At 35.8% G+C, this 21706-nt stretch overlaps 2 protein-coding genes across 3 annotated transcripts; one reads left to right on the top strand and one right to left on the bottom strand.

Moving 5' to 3' along the window:
- Positions 1-170: 170 nt before the first annotated feature.
- Positions 171-20885, top strand: LOC142343181 (uncharacterized). 2 transcript variants are annotated; one of them, XM_075394890.1, is made up of 6 exons: positions 171-504; positions 1079-1509; positions 7393-7731; positions 8446-9115; positions 9531-9823; positions 20451-20885. In XM_075394890.1, the coding sequence occupies exons 2-6, from the start codon at positions 1491-1493 to the stop codon at positions 20666-20668; spliced, it is 1539 nt and encodes a 512-aa protein (XP_075251005.1). In that variant the 5' UTR covers positions 171-504; positions 1079-1490; the 3' UTR covers positions 20669-20885. The 2 variants fall into 2 exon arrangements, with proteins under 2 accessions (XP_075251005.1, XP_075251015.1); XM_075394900.1 differs by lacking the exon at positions 171-504 and having other exon boundaries at positions 857-1509; positions 9537-9823.
- On the bottom strand, positions 15259-19786 carry LOC142343173 (nicotinate phosphoribosyltransferase-like). The gene is made up of 4 exons (XM_075394877.1): positions 18377-19786; positions 17831-17976; positions 17058-17325; positions 15259-16729 (listed from the first exon to the last, which is right to left on the bottom strand). The coding sequence occupies exons 1-4, from the start codon at positions 18405-18407 to the stop codon at positions 15522-15524; spliced, it is 1653 nt and encodes a 550-aa protein (XP_075250992.1). The 5' UTR covers positions 18408-19786; the 3' UTR covers positions 15259-15521.
- Positions 20886-21706: the final 821 nt, after the last annotated feature.

Consider the following 21706-nt stretch of genomic DNA (forward strand, 5'->3'; position numbering starts at 1 on the left):
GTAATTAACCGAAGGATACTTGTTGCTTTTGAAACCAAAGCAACTTTTCCCAACTAAAGTGCGCTGTGAAAATTGAAAACTAAATTAAAATACAAAATCTAACATGTGGATTTGAGTGATGATGTTGGTTAAGAAGGCAAATTATGGGACTCGGGAAGGAGGAGGAGGAGGGGGGGAGAGAAAGACGACGACGTCGTTGTCTTTCTTTTTTACTTATCACAAGATAACTCACTCACAAACACATGCATACACACTTACAATTCATAGCTTCTATTGATTTCCCATTTAATGTCCAAATTACTTTTTCAATTATGTCTCTCACTTTTTCAATCTTTCAACTGTCGTGCAAATTAGCAGCTTTCAATAAATACAAAACAACAGCAACATTCCACAATCGCACTTCGAAAATTAACAACAGCTAATACAAAACAATACAACTTGAGCGATTACAACAATCCAAATTAATTTTATCCACTGACTTTAAATTAAATTTTTATTCATTAGGTACAGATTAGAGGAGGCAGTTAGCAATTAAAGTTGAAAGACACCAAATTCCCGAAAACCACAAAACTTGCGCCACAAAAAACAGTAAACAGTAAAACGTACAGATTTGCAATGTTTGGAACCACTATGACCCCATTAAAATGGTCATTCTATTTATTTTTTAAACCAAAGTTTGGAAACTTTTTGCTCATTAATATTTAGGAGTCCCACAGACAACATTTCAAAAACTTTCAACTCTTATACGCTCTACGCTCTAAGTATACACGCGTTAACTAGTTCCTCTAATGCTATATAAATTATTCTTATAAATCGTGCTTAGCTGGTGAAAATGGGGGGGGGGGGGGGGGGGGTGTTGTATGGTACATTTGGGGAGTACACACAGATAAAGTTAGATAGCGCACATATGTTGTTTTTGTTTCTTTTCCAGTATATCTGTAAAAAATAATTGCCCATTTTAGAGCAGCTTGATTTCTCTCTCTCTCCACACATACATATACAATACACTTTCTAATCTCTTCCCTTTCTCGCCTCCTATTGGCTGATAGGGAATATAACTCTATCTGCTTGCTAACAGCATCCTTCTAATCTTCAAAGAGCCAACCAGCACTCAACCAGGATCAACAGCTTCTCATCTTCAACAAGGGAAAGACGGAATAGGGGAAAACTTTTCCCATTTTTCACTCTAGTATTTGGGTGATGATTTTTATTGTCTATTAGCAGCCGAGGAAAACAATCTTTAAGCTGTCATAAATCGATTAGATCTAAACAGACTCAAATCGCAACTTAATATTTTTATTACAGACTTCAAACAACATCTCGCGCCTCTTGTAAACAACTTCACTTCCATTCCCAAGAAATCTCTTAACAACTTCCTCAAAAATCCTGACAAGAGTTATTTATATTCTACAAAATCTCAATTCCACTTCTATAAAAATCAACTCAAAATTAGAAGTATTTTCTCTGTCGAAATCAATTTCTTCGTCAAAATGGACCTGACTTCAAAAAGTAAGTACAAAGCAACCACTTTGGTCTTTTTTCTTCAGCTCAAATCACTGTTACGTTTATTCGTCGTGCATGGTCTACTATAACATAGACACTTTTTTTGTCAAATTATCCATCTGGTTGTTTTGATTACTGGCTAAATTAAGACTATTTAAGGAATTTAGCTGTGTTATGTTGTTTTTTATGTGAAGCAGAACTTAGAAAAGCTTCTTTAACAGATGTACTTTTATTCACATTGCTAGAATTATCTGCAGTACATCATTAGGTTAGCATCCTGTCGTGATTTTTTTGGACAATAGTGTAAAAACTCATCGATTATGTAAAACTGTGAATTAGTTGTCAAACATAAAATTATCTTTGTCTGATATTCTGTTAAATATACACTCATTTTGACTGATAAACCTGTTAACTTTCAAAATAAGCGGCGTCAGTTCATGTTTTAGGTTGTGATAACTTTTCGGGATTTCAGACTCGGGTTTTCCTTCGACAACGTCTGAAGTTTTTGAAATAATTTGATCAGCTGCAGGCGCAATAGTTGTCAACTTTTTGTCACACGTGTCCAGGTTTTCTTTCACAATTTTAGCTTTAGATTTTTCTGTTGTTTTCGGTTTTTGTTTAGTTGAAGTGAAGCGATTTTTGTTCCCACCAAAACTACTTCCGCGGTCAGAACTCTTTTCACACTGTTTGCGGTTTTCAAACGCTTTGCGCACTTCGGGGTCTATAGAAAATTCCTCATGAGCATCAACACAAGTCTCTTTATTCGAAGCGAAAACAACTTTAGCAGCTGTTGTGTATTGGTTCATAAGTCGTGGAATTCCATCTGTTGTTGCTATTGTTAAAAACCTGTTCGGGAGAACAATTTGAGGGTCGTCAACATAGCATAGAACATATTCGAAGCCTAGATCAATGGTAGTTTTACTCTCTAAAGGGCTGATGACGATAGTTGAGTGGTATGTTTCCACTGGGACAGAATCTTTAGGGCATTGGGGGTCATTTTTTGGATCCCAGTTGTCAATATTTTTGCTGACAAGAACAAAAGCATTTTCTTCTGGTATGAAAGCTCCTCGTCGGTAGTACCTGCAACACAATTTCACCATTTTTTGAATGTTTTTACCCTTTTGCAAAATTTCTTAGATAAACTGAATTAAAATTACCTGGTGGCTTCAAAAAAGGTTGAACACTTCGATTTACTATTGCAAAAATAGAAAATCAGTGAAACAATCAGATGATAAAAACCTTTCAAAACTGTGTTATAAATTTCCCACGTTAACAGAAAAGTAAGAAATTTGCATAAACGACGACGCGAAAAACAATTTTCATCTTCAAATGCAACAAGTTCCCAAGATATGATTTCGATAATGTAGGAAAAATTTAATTGTAGGAAATATGGAAATGTTTAACAATTAAAAAAAATCAGCTACGTATTGAAAATAGATCAAATCGATCAAGCAACATTTGCAATTACTTCAAGAAATAGTCAATATTTCATTTTTCAAATAAAGACAAAGTATTTTAAACACAGCCAGAAGATTGTCGGACAATAGCCTCGAAGTAGACTGTAAGACTACCTCGTTAAAAAAGTTAAGAATATAAAGACCACAGACAAGGTAGAAAAAAAAGTAATTTTTGAAAATCTATAAAAAAGTTTCAATTCCATTGCAAATACTAATGACTCATACTAATGAGCAATCTAAGGTTACAACTATTTGTCTTGCGCAACCTCTATTAGGTTTCAAATAGTTTACATTCACAATTAGATTCAACGATTAAGTAGTGCGAAAGTCATTTTATTGAGTGAGGTAACTCAGGTATGCTAAAAATCAAACGATAAGTCTAAAAACACCAAGAGTATGCAGCAACAAATGAAATCACGCACACAAATTCAATCAAAGAAAAATTGCTGTTCGACTTCTTGGCGCCTAACCAATCGGCCATTCCAAAAATTGAGGAAGGCAAAGGATTAAAAAACACCGCTGAGATCAATAATAGAAAGATTTGACTAAAAAATATTCCCTCAAAATTATATTAGGTAGAGAAAAAATGTACTCTAAAAAGAACTTTTAATACATATCCATATCTAGGTAACAGTTTTCTCTCACCATTATTATATCAAAAACTTAAAGTCACATAGCTAGTATTAGAAATACATTTTGTCAGCTAAGAACAGAATATTTCTAATATTTCTGATATTAAGACTACACTGGCTGCACAACTATTAAAACTGCTTCAATGCAGCTGATCTCTTCCGTCCTAGAAGTTCTTATAAAATCCGGTCTTTCTAATTTAGATCTCTTTCAATTCGCCGGTTGTTTTAAATGTTTTCTTCACGGTAATTCTGAGGAATGCATTTTTTTCTGCGGCAGCTTACGTTTTCAGATGCCATAATTTCACTGAACAGATTTGCAAAATAAATATTTAGAACGAATTAATATATGAGTTGAAATGCCTTGTTCACCACGGATTGCTAAAAATGACATTTAAATTTTCACTAATGAAATATTTCTGCTTTGTTTTCTCGGGCATAACATGAACTTCTCTATTTGCACCTCAATCGAAGTTTTTATTTATTGAAAAAAAACTAACTCGCTATAAAGGCTAGAAACATAACAGAGTAAATTTAGGCGAATTGCTCTCAAACGACCGGCAATCAGTTGGCTTCGGTAGCAGACAGCTGGGGCGGCTTACGGATGGTAGCATTAGGGGCGGGGGGACCGAGGGGGTGAGGGGGACAAAAGAGAACTAAATAAATTGAAACGCAATTTAATTCTTTTTTGAAAAATGATATCAACAGACAAACATACCCGGCAGATTGCCGTAAAATAGCCGCCGTTGATTCCCATAACCAACCTTTGGGATTGAAAGAAGAGAAAAACTAGTCAAAAAGTGATTTTGTACAAGCAATTCTAAAGTGCAAACTATTTTGATGTCATTTTGGAGCTGAACATACTCCTGTTTCGTAGTTAGACCGCACAGGGGCTAGTGTCAATACCAATAAGCATTAGAGATGGTAACTAAGAACAAAGTTTGAGTTACGTGCATCTAAAATTGTGCTTTATGGGTTTATCCCGTTTCTATTTCTGATTTCGTTTTTTGATACTTTACTCTGTTCATTTTGAATTGCTTTGCTGAGCAGCTGAGAGTGCAGGGTTGACAATCTACAGCTACAGTTTCAATTTCGAACGATTAAAACGAACATTAATTTTTTCGAGTTTGGAAACCAATCAAATTAGGAACTGTCGTAATTTATTCTTGATCAGTGTAAAGATTTTATGCTCATTTTCCTTCTACAGATAAATCCCACACAATCAAGTTCTCAGAGCGTATCATTATTCGATCGAGTTTGTTCCAATTATCAACGTGGAGAATCATTGCTCAAACTTGTTCTCAAGCTCTTCATGTCTTTCGCGTTGTCAGTAACTTCTAATTAACTTTCATTAGTATCCCCTCACATTGACCGAGATAAACTAAGCACAGTACTACAGTAATTCACACAATGCTAATCGTACAGTTCATGATGAAAAACAGTGCGGAATGAACTTGTGTTTTCACGGAAACTTTTAAGATTTCTGCTTTATTAACTGTCCAGGACTCAAGTTGCGAGCAGTGATAGACCGCACACAGTGTTCGTACGATGAAAGATTTGAAGATTTTGGTCGACAAAAGCAGAATAATTGACCTCAATATTCAATCAGAGCAATTAACACTATTCCACAGTAGCACTTAGAAATTCAAATTTCTCAACTCACAGACTCTCCGACCCAATTCACATCCATTAAAATCTGCCGTTTGAAAACATTCCTTTTTCACGAAAACAGAATTAGCCATATATGCACAGAGGTGTATTCTTAACCCTAGTTTCAACCCTATCATTTAACCCCGATTAATTCGCCCTTATATCATTTCAGCTCTCATTCATTTCTCTATAATAATTTAATAGGTACAATCAACATATAAAATTAGTAATTCGCAGGGTTCGGGTACCGAGTTTTATATGATTAAATCCCAAAATGGGGAATACATTCAAAGACTAGCTCTAACCTGTAAACCCTTGATTTCAAAGGGAAAGGGAATGCGTGGACCCACAGAACTTCGTCAAAACCTTTGCTCATAACGTGGCTATCACTATTAGCCCCATATTCATTTTGTTCACGAACTTTACACTCTTGCTCACGCGGCGAAGTAGTTGTAGCTGAAGGGTCAGTTGATATAAGAGAGACAGGCTGTGACGTCAGAACTTTGATGGCTTTGTCCATTTGCTTGCGCATCTGGTCTTCGAATTGGACTTTGAAGTAGGCGGAAGATGCGGTGTCTGTCACTTTCGCGAAGCACCTGAACAAAACCTCAATGATTTCAAAAATGGTTACGAATCTAATTGGAAATATGGTACATAACGGTGCCATTTATCATAAGAATATAAGAATCATATAATTATAATTTATCTTAAGAATCATAATATTATAAAGCAAACCATTTTCACAGATGTTTGTATGCTCAACAGAATATCTACTTAACCAATCTGCCTTTGTTTCTTTTTGAGGAAACTTAAAACACGTCCACTCAAAAATAAGCACGTCAAATTACTACGACACCAGAAATATAACTGACTAGCGTCCGGCGAAATGCTCTCGAACGACCAGCGAGCGGTTGTGGGAGGGCGTCAAACTCTTAAAAACCTTCCCATCACAACATGAATTTATGTCTCTTAAACAGTTTCTTCGAATCGCATACTTAGAGATTAGTGAGTTGTAAGGCTCTAAGACAATTTAATGCCCCCACGCTTTACCTGTTTATCCCATTTTTGAGGACGAAAAGTCAAATGGTCAGACAAAAAGTTAGTAGTACGGAAAATCGAATAAAAAACCAGCAGTAAATAATATAATTGCTTCAAACTTCGATCGAGAGCAATTAAAAAGAACATTGAACTCCGAGTTAGAGCAATAGTTTCACAGGCCTTTTTTCAATCTATTAAAAACTTGATTAGTAGAAAAGAAATGATGTGATATACATATGAAGCTCACCTGTAATAGCACAATGATGAGTTAGGCACTGGCTTTCTCCAAACTTTCATCCCATTTTTATCCATAATCAATTCCCAATCGTCGTCTCTCTTCTGTGACTTTTCCTTTTCCCCACTTGAATCAACCAAAGTCTTCACATCTCTAAAACTTTTCACGCACTTTTTCATCTCTTCTATAGAAATGTACTCCTCGACCGGAATGCTTGTTTTTGATGATGGTCGTTGTTCTCCATCTCCGATTATCGTTTCGGCATGAACACTTCCAAAAGGCAAAAAGGGCGCTGCCGAAAGGGCTAAAACTGATCGTGATTGGGGCAAAAATCGAAATAATTGAACAAGTTTAAGCCGGGAACAGTAGATTCTGCTCTGCCCAAAGATGAATTTGACGAAACTTTTCCACAAGTTGTACTTAGAACTCTTTCGTTTGTTAGACACAATTTTTCCTGTTGCCCAACAATAATTTGTCATCCAGTTTGGGTTGCGAATGAAACGAAAAATCATTGCCTCGAACCATTGAATCTAAAATGACAGGAAAAAATAACCAACTAAGTTTGCCCAATATTTTACCTCATACAGAAAAACTATTAAATATAATCACAAGTAAATGAGCCTATTTATAAATTTCACTTGAAAAAGCTTTTGCACATTACAGATCCGAAACTAAAAACAACTGATCACCGAGTTTCATAAAATGCATGAAAATTACAAAATTCTAAAACAGTTTTTTAGGATCGATTTTATCAATTTTGACAATGTTCAGATATTTGACGACCATATATATGTAAACAAAAATATATAAACTGCGACGATAGTGTTAGTTATTATTTTCCTGTATACATTTTTCTGTTATAAATTTTGGCATGTTTCAGAAATTTGGCGACCACAATTCGACGATTGCTCCAAAAATGAGGCAGCAATCAATACACATTCATTACACAATACGTCATCCGATTTCTCCATTAGAAAAACCAATCGGTCTAGCTCAACAGATGGCAAAGATTCGATCCAACAAGCACATGTCGATCCAAATCGTTCCAACCAAGAACAATCGCAGTTGGAGTTCAATCCGATGCCAGATGAATCGGAGAAATCGAAACTGGACCAGATTTCGCCACACCAGAACTACAATTTTGGCAAGTGCGGTTCTGTTAACAGTGACCAAGTCAAAATAAGCCAACACCAACAGCAACAACAGTGCTTTTTAAAAGGTAGTTGTATTCAGTTTTATTCTCAGATTCTACTGTTAAGCTTTAGAACGCTGAAAAATTGTTTTCTAATAAAGCAAATATTTTGAGAATTCAGCGCCGAGAAGTATATACAGCCATGAAAACGCTTTAAATTTTTCTTCGAGACTCATAAGATAGAACGCACGTTTCCTAAATATTTAAAAAATTTTCAAGAGATTTTTAAATGCATTTTGAAGTTTTGAGCGTTATGTATAAAGTTCACAAGCACACCACAAAAGTGAAACAAAAATCGACTAACGTCGGAAAAATTGCTCTCGAACGACAGGCGGGTCAATTTAATTCAGATCCAGTAAAGAAAAACTTCTTTATGGGTGCAATAAATTTCGTTTAAGGAATTTTTTTGTGCGTTAAGAACAGCGTAAGACATTAGCCACTCGGCTATCAGGTCCTTAAGATGACTTGAAATGGCTTCTGTTTTAGCAACAGACTTACTATTCTGAATAAAAAGCAATTTAGATAACTCAAAAATTAAGGATTCAAGCATGAAAGTCACTGGGAGAAGTGAAATCAAAGAATGTTCTAGAAGAAAACGATCAAGCAAAATGTTGCATAAAAAGACACGTTTACAATAAATGCTTGAAACTTCGTTCGAGAGCGATTAAATACAATCTCATCATGAGTTATAAAAACATGGAAAGGATAACTACTATAAAATTAATATACATTTAATTTCAGCATTGCACGAAGTGAATTTCCCGACCAAGAACATGGCAACTTCTCCAAAAGAGGCCCAGGATGACGTGTCAAGTCATCTGCCTATAAACCAAAGTTGGGCAACAACTAACATCTTAGCGACTGCTCTTATGCAACTAAACGCACAGGCTGCAAACACATTCCATCATTGCAATATACCAAACCGACCTCAAGATAGCTCGATCCCACAAACATGGGCACAACTTCAGCATAATATACTCAAATCTAGTAATGGGAAAATATCCGAGGAGCTAACCAAGCAATGGAAAAAAGTGGCTTTAGATCAGAACCAACAACAGAACATGATAGCCCAAATGCAACATAGCCAGGCAGCCGCTGCAGAATTGATACATCGACAGATTTTGACTTTCAACAAATCTCTTCTGGAGAGATCTCAAATCCAAATGCAGGCTCTCATTTCTGGAGCTCACCAGACCGGCGTACCCGTTTCATCATCGCATAGTATGGATTTCAGTTCAATGGCCAGGGCGTACAGCAATGATGTGAACTTCGCTGCTGGGATTAACTTACACGAAGCTTTTTTAGGAGCCAGCAATGAAAGTCAAACTAGATCTTGCAAGGAATTGGCCGCGACGTCATTCTTGGCAGCAAAAATGGACTTGAGTCCGAATCACAGTGAAGGCTCATCAAGGTATACTCAGAATTATTTTCCTGCTTCAAGTTTCAAAAGAATCTCTTCTTGATTTGAATACCTTAGCTCGGCAAAGGACCTCACACTTAACAACACAAAAACATTAAAAAAACTGTTACGGTTGCAATTAATCCCAATAAATTTCAAATCTAAATTGAAGTCAAAGTTTAACAGCATACTTATAATAGCAGGTTTTATAAAGTTGAAACGCAAGCGAGCATTCGAAAAACTCTAGCCAGGCATCAACATAGCGATATCTTCATGTCTTAAATTTGACTTTTGAAACGTTCGCTACTGTCTCAAGTTTACAACACGAAATATAAGATCTCGAAATCATGGAATTTCTTCAGATTTGAATTTTCATAAAATTTTCCTTAAAAATTTGCTCAAAAAAATTTTCATAAAAAAAACTTAGGTCCAGTACAACTTCGCTGTTACTTAACACAAACGGTGCGGTCGGATCATCACAAGCAGTAGGAGCTACAGGTGCAACCTTATCCCCAGGTGTGAACAACACTCTCCCAGCTGTGGGAAATTGTAGCAATGGGGGCTACGACTGTAAAGAGTGCGGGAAATCTTTCCGGAGATCATCAACCCTCTCCACCCACATGATGATCCACTCCAACACCAGACCCTACCCGTGCCCCTTCTGTGGCAAGAGGTTCCATCAGAAGTCAGACATGAAGAAACACACATACACCCACACAGGTTAGTCACCCTTTTAAGTAAATTCCGTTAAATACCTTGAAATACATGGGTACAAGTTTAAAATTGCCAGACCTCTGCAGTGTCAGATTCTACTCTATCTATAGAGCCAGAGTTCAGACTTTGCGTTTGTATTGTGTTTCAAGCAAAGTTATATGACTCTCATATAGTCACTTCAAAATTCTGGCTTATATAACGAGCCGCTACCGGTTCTAGATGAATGCCTGATTTTTTCAGTGACTTCATCACAGTCACGTAACCTATACTATTGTTCCTACTTCATGATGAGGAAAGGCTATTTATGCTAGCACCACTTTTTTTTCTGTCAATTTTGACTATCAAAACTCGATCAGTCAATCTATAGACAACAAGGATGATCACTAATGTGCGTTGGCACATAAAGTTCCGATCCCGCTCATCCATATTTTTGGTATAAACGTCTACCAAATAAGGAACAGATAGAAAAACCCCAAAAAATATTTTTCAAAAAAAAATGTGTAACAAAAATATCACCTCCAACGCAAATAACTCAGTGGAGTAAAAAATGCCGCATTAAACTGATGAGATCAGCCATTATTAAAAAAGCAAGTCATTACGAACAACAAAATCAAACAATAACGACGAACATTAATTACATACAAAACTTATGTCCATTTTCTTTAAGATGAAAACTAATTAACATAGCGTCCAATAAAACTAAAATAAAAAACAACTTGCATTACACTCTAAAAAATATGGGGGGATTCCATAATAAGGCTCGGTAACAATTAGACAAAAAAGAACAAACAGCAAAATTAAAAAATTGGCTTATAACTTTAAAAACAACGAATTTCAAAGCAATGAAAGCGATTAAATAGCAATTGAAAACATCCAACATGTTTATGATCACATACGCTTCTACCAGAGATCATTAAGACCTGTCATCATTAAATTTTTCATGTGATTACAAAAAGAACAACAAATAGAGACAACAAACATTCAATAAGAACTTGCGAGAAAACGGTGTCGAAGCCGTAAAACCATATTTTGCGCCTCAAAATATTTTCAATTGGGCCTTCCTCGAACGCCAATAATGTGGTATGCGACCTCTCATCAAAAGGAATAGGCAAAAAGTAGACAAAAAAGAGAAAAGTGTAAAACTCAGTAGTACTTTGTATTTTTCGAAAACAATTATTTTCAGTTATGAAAGCCATCAGCAACAAAAACAAATAAATAAAAAGGTTAGTTTATTCACCCAAAGGAAGCGCTTGAGGCCTGAAATTATTCAGAGTACGCCTTACGTCTCAAAAGGAACGTCAAATATAGACAAAAATCAAAAAGTATACAATTTTTTGCGAAAAACTCGTGTCGAAGCCAGTAAATTCATAACAAATTCTTGAAAATATTAGATTTTGTAAACTTGCACCATCCTTCGACAACAATAGTGTCATATGTGACCTGTAATTAAAGAGACGGTAACAAATAGACAAAAAGAAAAACGCAAAGTTAGAAAGTGTTTGTTCTTTTTTTTGAAAACGATTGTTTTCATAGTCATGAAGACCATCAGCTATCTACTCAAATCAGAATATAGGCTCACTTATTCCTCCATAAAGAAACAATGAGACCTGCTGTGATTATCCAGGAAAATTCAAGCGACTAAAAAGACAGTAAAAACGAGAGTTAAAGACAAGGTAAAAAATTCAATTAAATTCTTCTAGAAAGGCGAGTTGAAGCCGTAAAAACCATAATCTATGCCTTTAAAGACTTTGATAAGTTCAATTGAGCCTTACTGTGAACACCAAAATTGAAAATTGGGAACTGTCGATAATTTGATAATGTGACAAAAAGAAAACCGTGAAAAATGGGCCAATGACAAAAAATTTTTTTAAAAATCTAGTACTATCAAAGCCAGAAAACCATAACTTAACGCGTAAAACCGCAAAAGGATTAAATTTTAACTCAGTAGAAAGAAGAGGAAGAAGAGGCATTCTTTCTTTGCTGACACTAAGCTACAAGTTGAACATGTTAGAGAAAAATAGTGGCGAAGTTTGATAAGCCATTGTTTATTTAAAAATAAAATTTTTTTAAGTCAAAACGACCATAATCTTTCAAGTAAGTCAACAAGACACATTAATTTGTGTGGATAGGCAGTCACAAACTACTACTAATATAATACCTATTATTATTATGATACAAATGCAACTAGGATACCAGTTAAAAACGGCAATAAGCGCCTGTATCCCGCCAAAATTACCTGCGAATTGCAGCCCCCCCCAGATACACAACTTAAATTTATTCACGGAACACTATCATTTCACTTGAAAAACGAAAAGAACTCTCAAAGTTAATTTTAAACATCATCGGATATAAAAATTATTGATAAATTTGTTCACAGAATAACTACAGATTGCAAACTAATTAATAGTACAGCGCAATAATCAGGGAAAGTTAAAACACAGCAAGAAGGAATTGAATGATAGGTAATAGATAGATTGGTTATTTTGGAACGGCAGCATGACAATTAAATCAATTGGCAGGCAACAAATGTTTTTATCATCACGTCGAGCTCATTAGATGCTTGCGATTTTTTTTTACCAATTTGAACGGCTTACGCAAGTCTTGCTATCACTCCATGAAACTGAGTATAGGAAATATACACAAGAAAGAATATTCTGTTGGGCCAAATCGGTCCATCAATAGCAAAATGTATCTAGCAACAATCTCACGTCTTTTTACGGAATTCGAGTATTGAATATATCTTTAATTTCTTAATCAGCAAACAAGATTTCGTGAGCTCTCACTTGTTCACAAAAAACAAAAATGAAAAGAAAAACCCCCGAGAAGAATTGAAAATCTTTGTGTTCATGTGTATGCGTGTGTGTTTATGCGTGAGTACCAGCTTCGCTAGTTCGCGCGTGGGTAAATTCGAAGCAAAACTTAAAAAAGCAGCCTTTAGCAGAATTTAGTTAATAAGCATTTTTATTTTAAAAAAAACTGTCGTGAGATTGCCAGATGATCGATGCCGAACAGGCTGCAAAATCTCTTAGCAAAAAAGATCAAAGACAAAGACAAAAACGCAACAATTCAGAATTTAAAAAGCTAGAGCAACAGTTTTTCGAGTGGAGTTAGTCACATATCATCAACCTGAAATACAATTTACCAAAACCTTAACGCAAAAGAGAGTCGCAAATGATGTCACGCAAAAAATGACAAATTATAAATGAGCATTGAGAATTAATTCTAAAAACATTTTAAAAAAGAGTTTAAAAAAGAGTTAAGGAGAAATTCACACTATCAAAAGTACACTTAAAATATAATATTAAATAGCAGACGATAACAACATCAAACTATAGAACTATGTAGATTGGGTACAAAAACTGGGTTGTTCCCATTATACCCCCCCCCCGCTTAGTGTGATCAGATAACCTATAGCCCCCCTATCATGGTAATTATACCATAATGGGGGGCTATAATTTTATGGGGGGGGGGGGGGGGCTATAATGGGAAAGACCCCAAAAACCAACTTTTAAGCTTCCATGCTTCTTAAAAAGCATTTAATTTATAAAATTTAATCTTTATAAAATAACACACAGCCCCCAAAAACCGTAGAAAAAACTAAAAAAGAAAATGCTTGAATCGTTTAAGCTAGAAGGGGAAATCAATCAAAAGTACCAAAACGCGGGATAAAAAGTACGAAAACATTTTTCTTTTATTTTACAAACAACTTCGCATTTTTTAGTATGCACAAAGACAAAAAACAGAGAAAATATAAAATGGAAAAACCATTTTCAATAAGCATTGATTATACTTATATTCATAAGTTTCCAAATTTAATTTGTACAAAAGACTGCTTAAAAATCCTGAACGGTTTGCTTTTGCTTTGAAATGTTTTTGTGATCACTGGCTGTAAATTTAGATCTTAGTGAATGTATGAAGTCGAACTTGCTGTAGGTACAAGATTAAGCAAGAAACGCAAAAACTAACAATTTAAAAACTATTTGCCTTTGTTAGAAAGTATCTTAAGAAAAATAAAGACAAATATCTTAAATTATTATTTATGGGCATCATTTAATCCAGTGCATTAAAAACACCACAGAGGAAAAACAAAAAATGTGACACTGAAATAGTTTCTCCAGAGTGTCAACTTTAAACTATTGTGAACAAAATTGCAATTTTATGTCTATTAATTCTTAAATGAGACAAACTAAATAGAAAAACGAAGCCTAAAAATTATTTATAGTCACGAATATGTAGGACAATTGCATGATTGTCATTTCCCACCAGCTTGATATCTATTGAGAAAAGAGTATTGACGGCAATATTCATGTAGAACAGGCTTTTTCCAATCAACTAACTAAGAAAAAAAATAGGAAAAGTTTTATTAAGAAAATTCAAAATTTTATAGCGGTTATAAAAGTTAAAATTGCGAAGAAGAGCACAAACATCTCATAAAATCTCAACATTTTTTAGTTTTCATTGGAAGTTTTAGCCCCTTATACGTGACAGTCCTTACGTTTTAGCGCAATTCAAGGCCAACTTTTTTATGGCTTCTATCAAATCACCGATTGTAGAAATCGGTAATGAAAAATGGTTGGAGTCGACCATATTTGACTGTGGTCTGATTTTCATTTTAAGTTAAGCATAAAGTAGAAAAGTGGGAATTTACATGCCTATAACGCTCCAACATCAATACCGACGTTTCTGAATTCAAGTCAACGTTCAGAGCTAATGAAAAGACAAGTTTTAATTTTTAAAATTTATGCACTCCAGTACGTTCTTTGCACAACAATCCCGTTTCGGCGCTTTGTTCGGTAAAAACAACTACTTAATAAGTTAGTGCCAGTCAAATAGAGCGTCCATCATGCTGCTTTCAATCGAATTCGATAACTGTCTAACCATTTTTAATTGAGCAAAACATATCTGTTCAGTATTGTTTACAGCCTCAAACATCCTTTAAAAGTTCTTCCGAATGTATAGCATTTGTTGTTGACACAGAAAAAATAATAATCTTTTACCCGAACAACTCTTTACACTGCAGAAATTAGGTTGAGAAAAAGAACAATTTTTTAACTGCTAATCATTTAAAACCAGATTAATTAAATCTTCTCAGACACCATCTTCTCTCAGTAAAACTAATCAATTTTTTGGCTTCATCAAATTTTTTAGTTCAGAGCCACTTTTGTTGAATTTTTAGCTTTCAATTATGGTTCTAGCCCACGTGACCGTACTTACTTTTCAAGCAATTCCAGGTCAGATTTTTTCTGACTTAAAAAATATCAAATCTGAATCAAATATCAAATCAGCAATTGCAGAAATCGGTAAAGATAAATTGCTGAAGACAGCCATAACCGACTGTCGTCTGAATTTCATTTTGAGTTAAGTTAGGCAAACTGTACATAAGTGGGCACTTACATACATACCACCCCAACATCAATACCGACGCTTCAATCTTTTTGCACTCCATCTTATTTTTCAACAAAAATGCCGTTTTGTTTTGTTCGGTAAAAATTAGCTATCGAATTCAGCCGGCACAATCAGAACTACTGGACCAATTTTTCTAGTCACAAACTTGCTCGACGTTTCAAATATCATTCAAATTACAACAGGAAACAATTCAGGTCAACTAATGTTCTATTCAAAATGTACAGGCTAAATTTACGTACACACGGTGCAGGTATATGACAGTTTTAATAGAAATAGGATGTGAATAGTTTTCTGGGAATCAATCTAGCTGTCCAATTGGTGCATTTTGCAACCATTGCTCGTGTAGGAACTCGAACAACTCATGGGTTAAGGAAACCTTGTATGGCGTAGGATTCAACTTTCGCTTCAAGTCAGCCCGCAGTGTCTTCAAAGAATCTAAAACGTACTGTCGGACCTCTTTCAAACTCGATATAGTAATAAGACATCCTTCATGACCCCAAACAGGGGTCAGGATCTCTTGGATTTTAGCTGGACTGCAAAAGGCACGTTTCGTAGCTAGAAATGGATCCCGACACAGCACAGGCTTGTTGACTTCAGGCGTCGGTTCTCTGTCAGTTGAGATTAGGTCTAAAATTGCATTACCCTGTGCGCCGTACAATCTATACACATTTTTCTTTCCTGGGAATGTTAACTTGCTCACTTCTTGAGCGAGTTTCATGCACGGTTTTCCATCTATTTCCACAATTTTGTAAACACAACCGAGGGCTGGTTGGTTCAGACAGGTCACCAGATTGGTTCCGATTCCGAAAGACGTCAAACGGTGATCCTGATCTTTGAACGAATAGAGCGTTTCTTCATCGATATCGTTACTGGCTACAATACTTACACTTTTCAGCCATGCTATATCGAGTCGATCAGACACAAGGCAAATTAGATTGTACACAACTAGGCTCTGATATGCCAGATCTCCGGAGTCAATTCTTACCCCGGACGCTTTGAAGCCTGCTTGGTTCAAGGCAAGTGCTACTGCAAGAAAATTTGCGATTCCACTGCCAATTGTATTATACGTATCGATGAGCACCAAAAATGCGTCTGGAAAAGAGCTGGCGTATGATATGAATGATGCCAGCTCACCCTCGTGCGTTTCGGGAATGTCAAGAATTTTCTTCACTTCTTCAATATACTTTATGGAAAGCTCAAGAAGATTGATATCTTTGTCACCGTCCACAGATTTCAGAGTAACTTTACCATTATCCAGTTCCGCGAGAGATGTAAATGAATTTACAAACGAATGCGCTTGTGTTCCTTTTACAGGTATTCCGTACATTTTCCCAGCTAAGACGTTGCTAGTTGCATCGAACCCACCGACGTAACAGTACTTGCTGGCAGTCAAGCCCCCGTCTGGTCCCTGGGCTCGTCGAAGGCCAAACTCGAGAAGAATCTTGCCTTCTCCGGCAGCAAGCTTGAATCTGACAGCATTTGTAGCCACCAGACTTGCGAAGTTAACTGAAACAAGAAGTATTTCAACTCAGTGTCGAAACCTTTTGTGCTGAAAAGATAAATTATGAAATGTTTCTAATGACTTCGGCGTTTTGGGATTAAATATGAAGCATGATCTCGTAATATTTTGGAAAAGAATGGAAAAAATCTTTGATAAAAAAAGTCTTGAAAGAAGAAGTAGCTCAACGATCGAATGTGCACTTGAGACGATCACAAATTATGTAATGACTCGAAGCTCCAACAAATTTTGCAAACTGCCCAAAAAATTGCAAAAAACTATCTAGAGTGCAACATTACCCTAATGTAACGGCACTTGCTGTTCAAAGCTACAAACCTAAGGTCAAAAGAGTCGTTTCCACAAGTTGGCAAAGCGCCAATGGACCTTCGACACAAATGAGAGGAACCCTGGGGAAACAGACAGAACCCTCCTTCATTGCCCTCAACTTCAGCTGTTTCGTGTCCAGACTCTGCAAGTAGTCGAAGAACTCTGGCTCTGCTGTTGGCATCACACTCTTCAAGTAGTCAACGTCTTCGTCGCTGATCACGAAATTCTCCAGATACATTATGACGTCACGCAGACCACAGAAGATTGTAAACTCGCCCTGAATTTTCAAAAAAATCATTAATAATCAAAACGCAAATTTGTTTCACTCCTGAAACCCAAACTTCACGATATAGAAAACATCACGGCAATTAAATGACAAAAACGAGCATTCCAGTAGTTCACTTAAATCACGACAATAAGCTATCTGTCTTCAGTGGTTGAGATTAGATATAATCAAAAGTTCGACTAGCAAACTTCAACTTACTGGAAATTTTATGTTAGGGTTTTGCGCAGGCCCACTACTGTGAAACAGGACCAGTACTGAGATTCAAACCTAACTTTCAAACCCAATGTGCTTCAGTATTTTTCAGCAACTGGACTAAAACTCTCGAACTTAGGTATATCTTATAACCCATTCTCTCGTTTTTTTTCCCTCAAAATGTCTTCGTTTCTCTAACAAAAGAGCTGACTGTCAAGCTTATCTTACGCACAATTAGCTTTCTCTTAAGTGTCTAGTATGTCATGTACATCCATGGAGAAACATAGTGGTAAGAGCAGCCGACCTGGAAAGGATTTTTTCGGAAGAACAGCTCAAATACTGAACTCTGGTTGTGTTTGTTCGACTTCCAGTAGCCATAACACATAGTGATCTGGTATAGATCTGTGAGAAGTGGCTGCACCACGGTTCCATACATCCCAGTATCTGGATCTGAAAAGTCAACATTGTTGTTCAACACTTCGCGTCAGATTTTCAATCAGTATGTAATAACTGACACTTAAAAAAATTCCTATAACCAAATGAAAATGAGATGACCATGAATAGAGGAGTCAAAGGAAGCATAGTAAATTATGCAGTTTTAGAGCTCTGCGGCGACATTCATAGCATACAGATCTGAATTATCGAGGCTGTTCGATACTAAAACATTCTACATCTCAATTTCATGCATTTTTTTATTTTTCGAACAAATCGACTGTAATCCTTTATTTACCAATGAGCACCAACTTATTCTAGGTATCTAGATCTTAATTATTGGAAGCTCTTCCAAAACTTTCTCATTAATTCAATTTGTTCGTGAACATTTTGAGAAACAAATCGAATGTGTATTTACCAAAGAGAACAGTGGTAGTTCCAGGCGACATTTTAGAAGACAATAAATTCGGCAATTGTCCGGCTGGATTTGATCACCGCGGCTCTGTTTAGTTCAAGTGAGATCTAATTTGGTAATTGTTTGTTCACTGGTTAGTCGATTGTTAGCCATGAAATGATAATAGAAACCGGAGTACACAACGACATTGAACTCAATAGCGGCAAATTAGAGTTGAAAGCAATCGGTTCAGATAAGAATAGAACGGGCAAATAATAACGGAGGCTGCAGAGCGTTGCAAGTATTTCTGGTGGGTTTAATGGTCAACTAATGGTCAAGCCTTCATCAACAACAGAAACAAAGATCAAACTCAACTGAAATAGACTATGCAAGATTGAAACACCAGCCAAGTAACGCTAATAATTACCCTCAATGAAACGAATTTTCACAATTCAGAGCAAATTAAAATCTTTCGAATAAAAAAGTATAAAATAGCAAACGCAACTTGAAATTATTGAATTTAATTAACTCTTTTTCAAAATCTCCCCATTTTATGAACATATTGACTTTACGCAATTGTTATTAAGATTATAATGTTGCACGATTCACAATTTGCCCTTCAAATTATACGCTTTATATATAAAGAATTAGCTGATGATAATCAATGACGTAATTATAAAAATGAGATAGCAAATATGTCGGTATACAATGATGCTAACTAACCATCAAAAAAATCCGAGAGCAACAGAGGTTAAGACAGCACTTAGCCCACGCATGTGGACGTCTTTTTTGAATTATAAGAACCAAAAGTTAGCAATTAGCTGTGAGCAAAACCGTAGCTAGAGAAATTTCAGAAATGGAAAAAATAAAGCAGCCGGCATATCTACGGGTAACAACGAATGATAACGGGCCTGGCTGAACAAACTAGGAAAAATGACGCAAGCTAACATTCATTTATTCAGTACAATGCTCCATGTGGAAATGAAACTGGGAGTAGGCGGAAAATAACAGGGGTAGAAACTGAGAGAATGGAAGGAGGGAATGGCGTCATGGGATCAATTTTCACCGCTGAAGTGAACAACCTTACCATTACAGCCGGGAATGTGAATAGACTGAGGGTTTTTTAAGGCCCGTAACAAGCGAAATAGAGGACAAAAGGACGGTCAATTGCCTCAATTTATTGACCTCTGACAAGTTGAAGACAGTCGTGTTCAAACTCGAAATTATTTAATTGTAAAACGAATTAAAGCCGATGGTCGTGGTTTTAAACTATCATAAATAAGAACAGTATGACAGTTTTCTACAGGTTAAGACGTAAATCTGTGTAATTAAAAGCAATTCTAACTCACCGCAAAACGAACACGAGCAATGTGTTAATAGTAAATTTTTTTAACAAAAATCACGCCATTAGTTATTCAATTTTACTTTGAGCCATCAAAAAACAAAATAGGGATTTTGTAGCAGAAACCGATCTTTCATAGCAACCTCACATTAAAAATAATATGCTAAAGTTTTAGCATAAACTACTAACTGCCGATAAACAGATCGAAATTGCGTCGAGAAGTAAAAAAAACTGCCAGAAAACATTTAGAGGATAACAATCTATGGCCTTGAGAACTCACGCTAGATGAAAAGTATTCAAAATCAAGCCACACATTATTCGCTAAAAATAAAGCCACAATAAACAATGCTTTCATTAAAAAAATTCTATTTGCCACAGAACAATTAAATGGCGAAAAACCAAATCAAATACAAGGAGCAGCAGTAGCAATAAAAACACATTGAACACATGCTGTAGAACAGACAAAGGGGTATCTAATTCATACATGTATATACAAAAAGTTGCATCAACTGTCACCTTTACTTATTGATTAAAAACGGTCAATGCTGCTTAAAATTTTTAAAGCAAAATAGTGCGTCCAGCATATTTAAAGTGAAAAATAATTTTTCAAAGCAATACTTTGTAAAATTACAAAGCAATACTTTGTAATGTCACTATTTTCTACACTTAGCCCCTGGACCGAAACTTGACACATCTGATGGCAAAAAGAAACATGAAGATATGTACGAACTAGGAAAATTTTTATTTTTTGTTTAGGTGAAAAACCCCACAAGTGCTCAGTTTGTGGAAAAGCATTCAGCCAATCAAGCAATTTGATCACACACGCACGGAAACACACTGGGTACAAACCATTCGAGTGTCCGAGGTGTCAGAGGGCTTTTCAGAGGAAAGTGGACTTGAAAAGACACATGGAAACGCAACACAATACAACCACTGTTACTGATGCAGTTGCTGCCATGGAGACCACAAACTGACCCAAAAATTTCGAAATATTATAGAAGAATTAAGACATGTATTCACATATTTAAACCTGTGTATCGATGGTACTAAGGAGTATTTTATGAACTGGCAAAAAATACAATTTTGAAAATCGCAGTTCGTTATAATCAATTTTAACCACGCTCAAAAATTGTCACAGTTTACTGAGGACTGCTAAGCAGGACGTGACAACATCAAATGGACAACTTTGTAGTTGATTGGTAAAATTGAAAAATATTGAAGACACTCAACTGATAATCTTGATCAAAAGTCTATCGATGTTTGACAGAACGAAGTGAAGCAATATCATGCGTGCGCCAGCGTCCGTTGCTTAAGTTCATGCATTTTAAGCTCTTTGGTGTGTGACCTGGTAACATCTGGGGTCATAGGTATACCAAACAGATGGAGTACTCTCGTATTCACCAGATAGGTCCTTACATTACAATAAATCAAAGACGCTATTACAGTAGCGTTACTTACTATTACAGTACCACGTAGTGGTAGTTACTCTGTACATAGCATCGTAAAACGCAGACAAAAAAATTAAAGAATTGGATAACTGCGAGCTGTTAAAAAAGTAACAAGGAGTATAGGTGAAATGCTCACGCATATAAATTTCCAACCCATCTTACTCTACAGAAAGCGTAAAAATGATTAAATTCAAACACGGACAGAAATCAAGAACTATAAAAGCTTTAAATTAGTCATCAGTTATTTGCTCCAGAACTCAAGAACGAACGCCATTTTAGAGCTTAATTACCGCATTTCAAACTGATTCTTTTGAACTTCATAAAAAAGATGTAAATTGAGCAAATAATTTCATCGAAGCTAGAAAAGAAAACATAGCTGTCAGATTGCCAGAAAATAGCCGCGATAGCTTGTATATCTCCAGTAACAAAAAAATAAAAAAAACGTACCAAAAAAGAAAATATATTCCTTTTTATAAATTGCTGATGTTATTTTTTGATTGGTGCAAACAAATGCTGCTTCTATTAGCTGCTATCAAAAATCCTCCAACTAGAGTGACACACTCA

This window comes from Convolutriloba macropyga, chromosome 1 (assembly GCF_964194025.1).
Source record: "Convolutriloba macropyga chromosome 1, txConMacr16.3, whole genome shotgun sequence".
NCBI classification, from domain to species: domain Eukaryota; kingdom Metazoa; phylum Xenacoelomorpha; order Acoela; family Convolutidae; genus Convolutriloba; species Convolutriloba macropyga.

Coding starts and splice junctions, on each gene's coding strand:
- LOC142343181 (XM_075394890.1), top strand. Junction 9,116..9,530: donor CACAGTGAAGGCTCATCAAG/GTATACTCAGAA, acceptor AAAAAAACTTAG/GTCCAGTACAACTTCGCTGT. Junction 9,824..20,450: donor ACACACATACACCCACACAG/GTTAGTCACCCT, acceptor TTTTTTGTTTAG/GTGAAAAACCCCACAAGTGC.
- LOC142343173 (XM_075394877.1), bottom strand. CDS start 18,407: ATGTCGCCTGGAACTACCACTGTTCTCTTTG. Junction 17,977..18,376: donor AACTACCACTGTTCTCTTTG/GTAAATACACAT, acceptor TTGACTTTTCAG/ATCCAGATACTGGGATGTAT. Junction 16,730..17,057: donor AACGACTCTTTTGACCTTAG/GTTTGTAGCTTT, acceptor TTCTTGTTTCAG/TTAACTTCGCAAGTCTGGTG.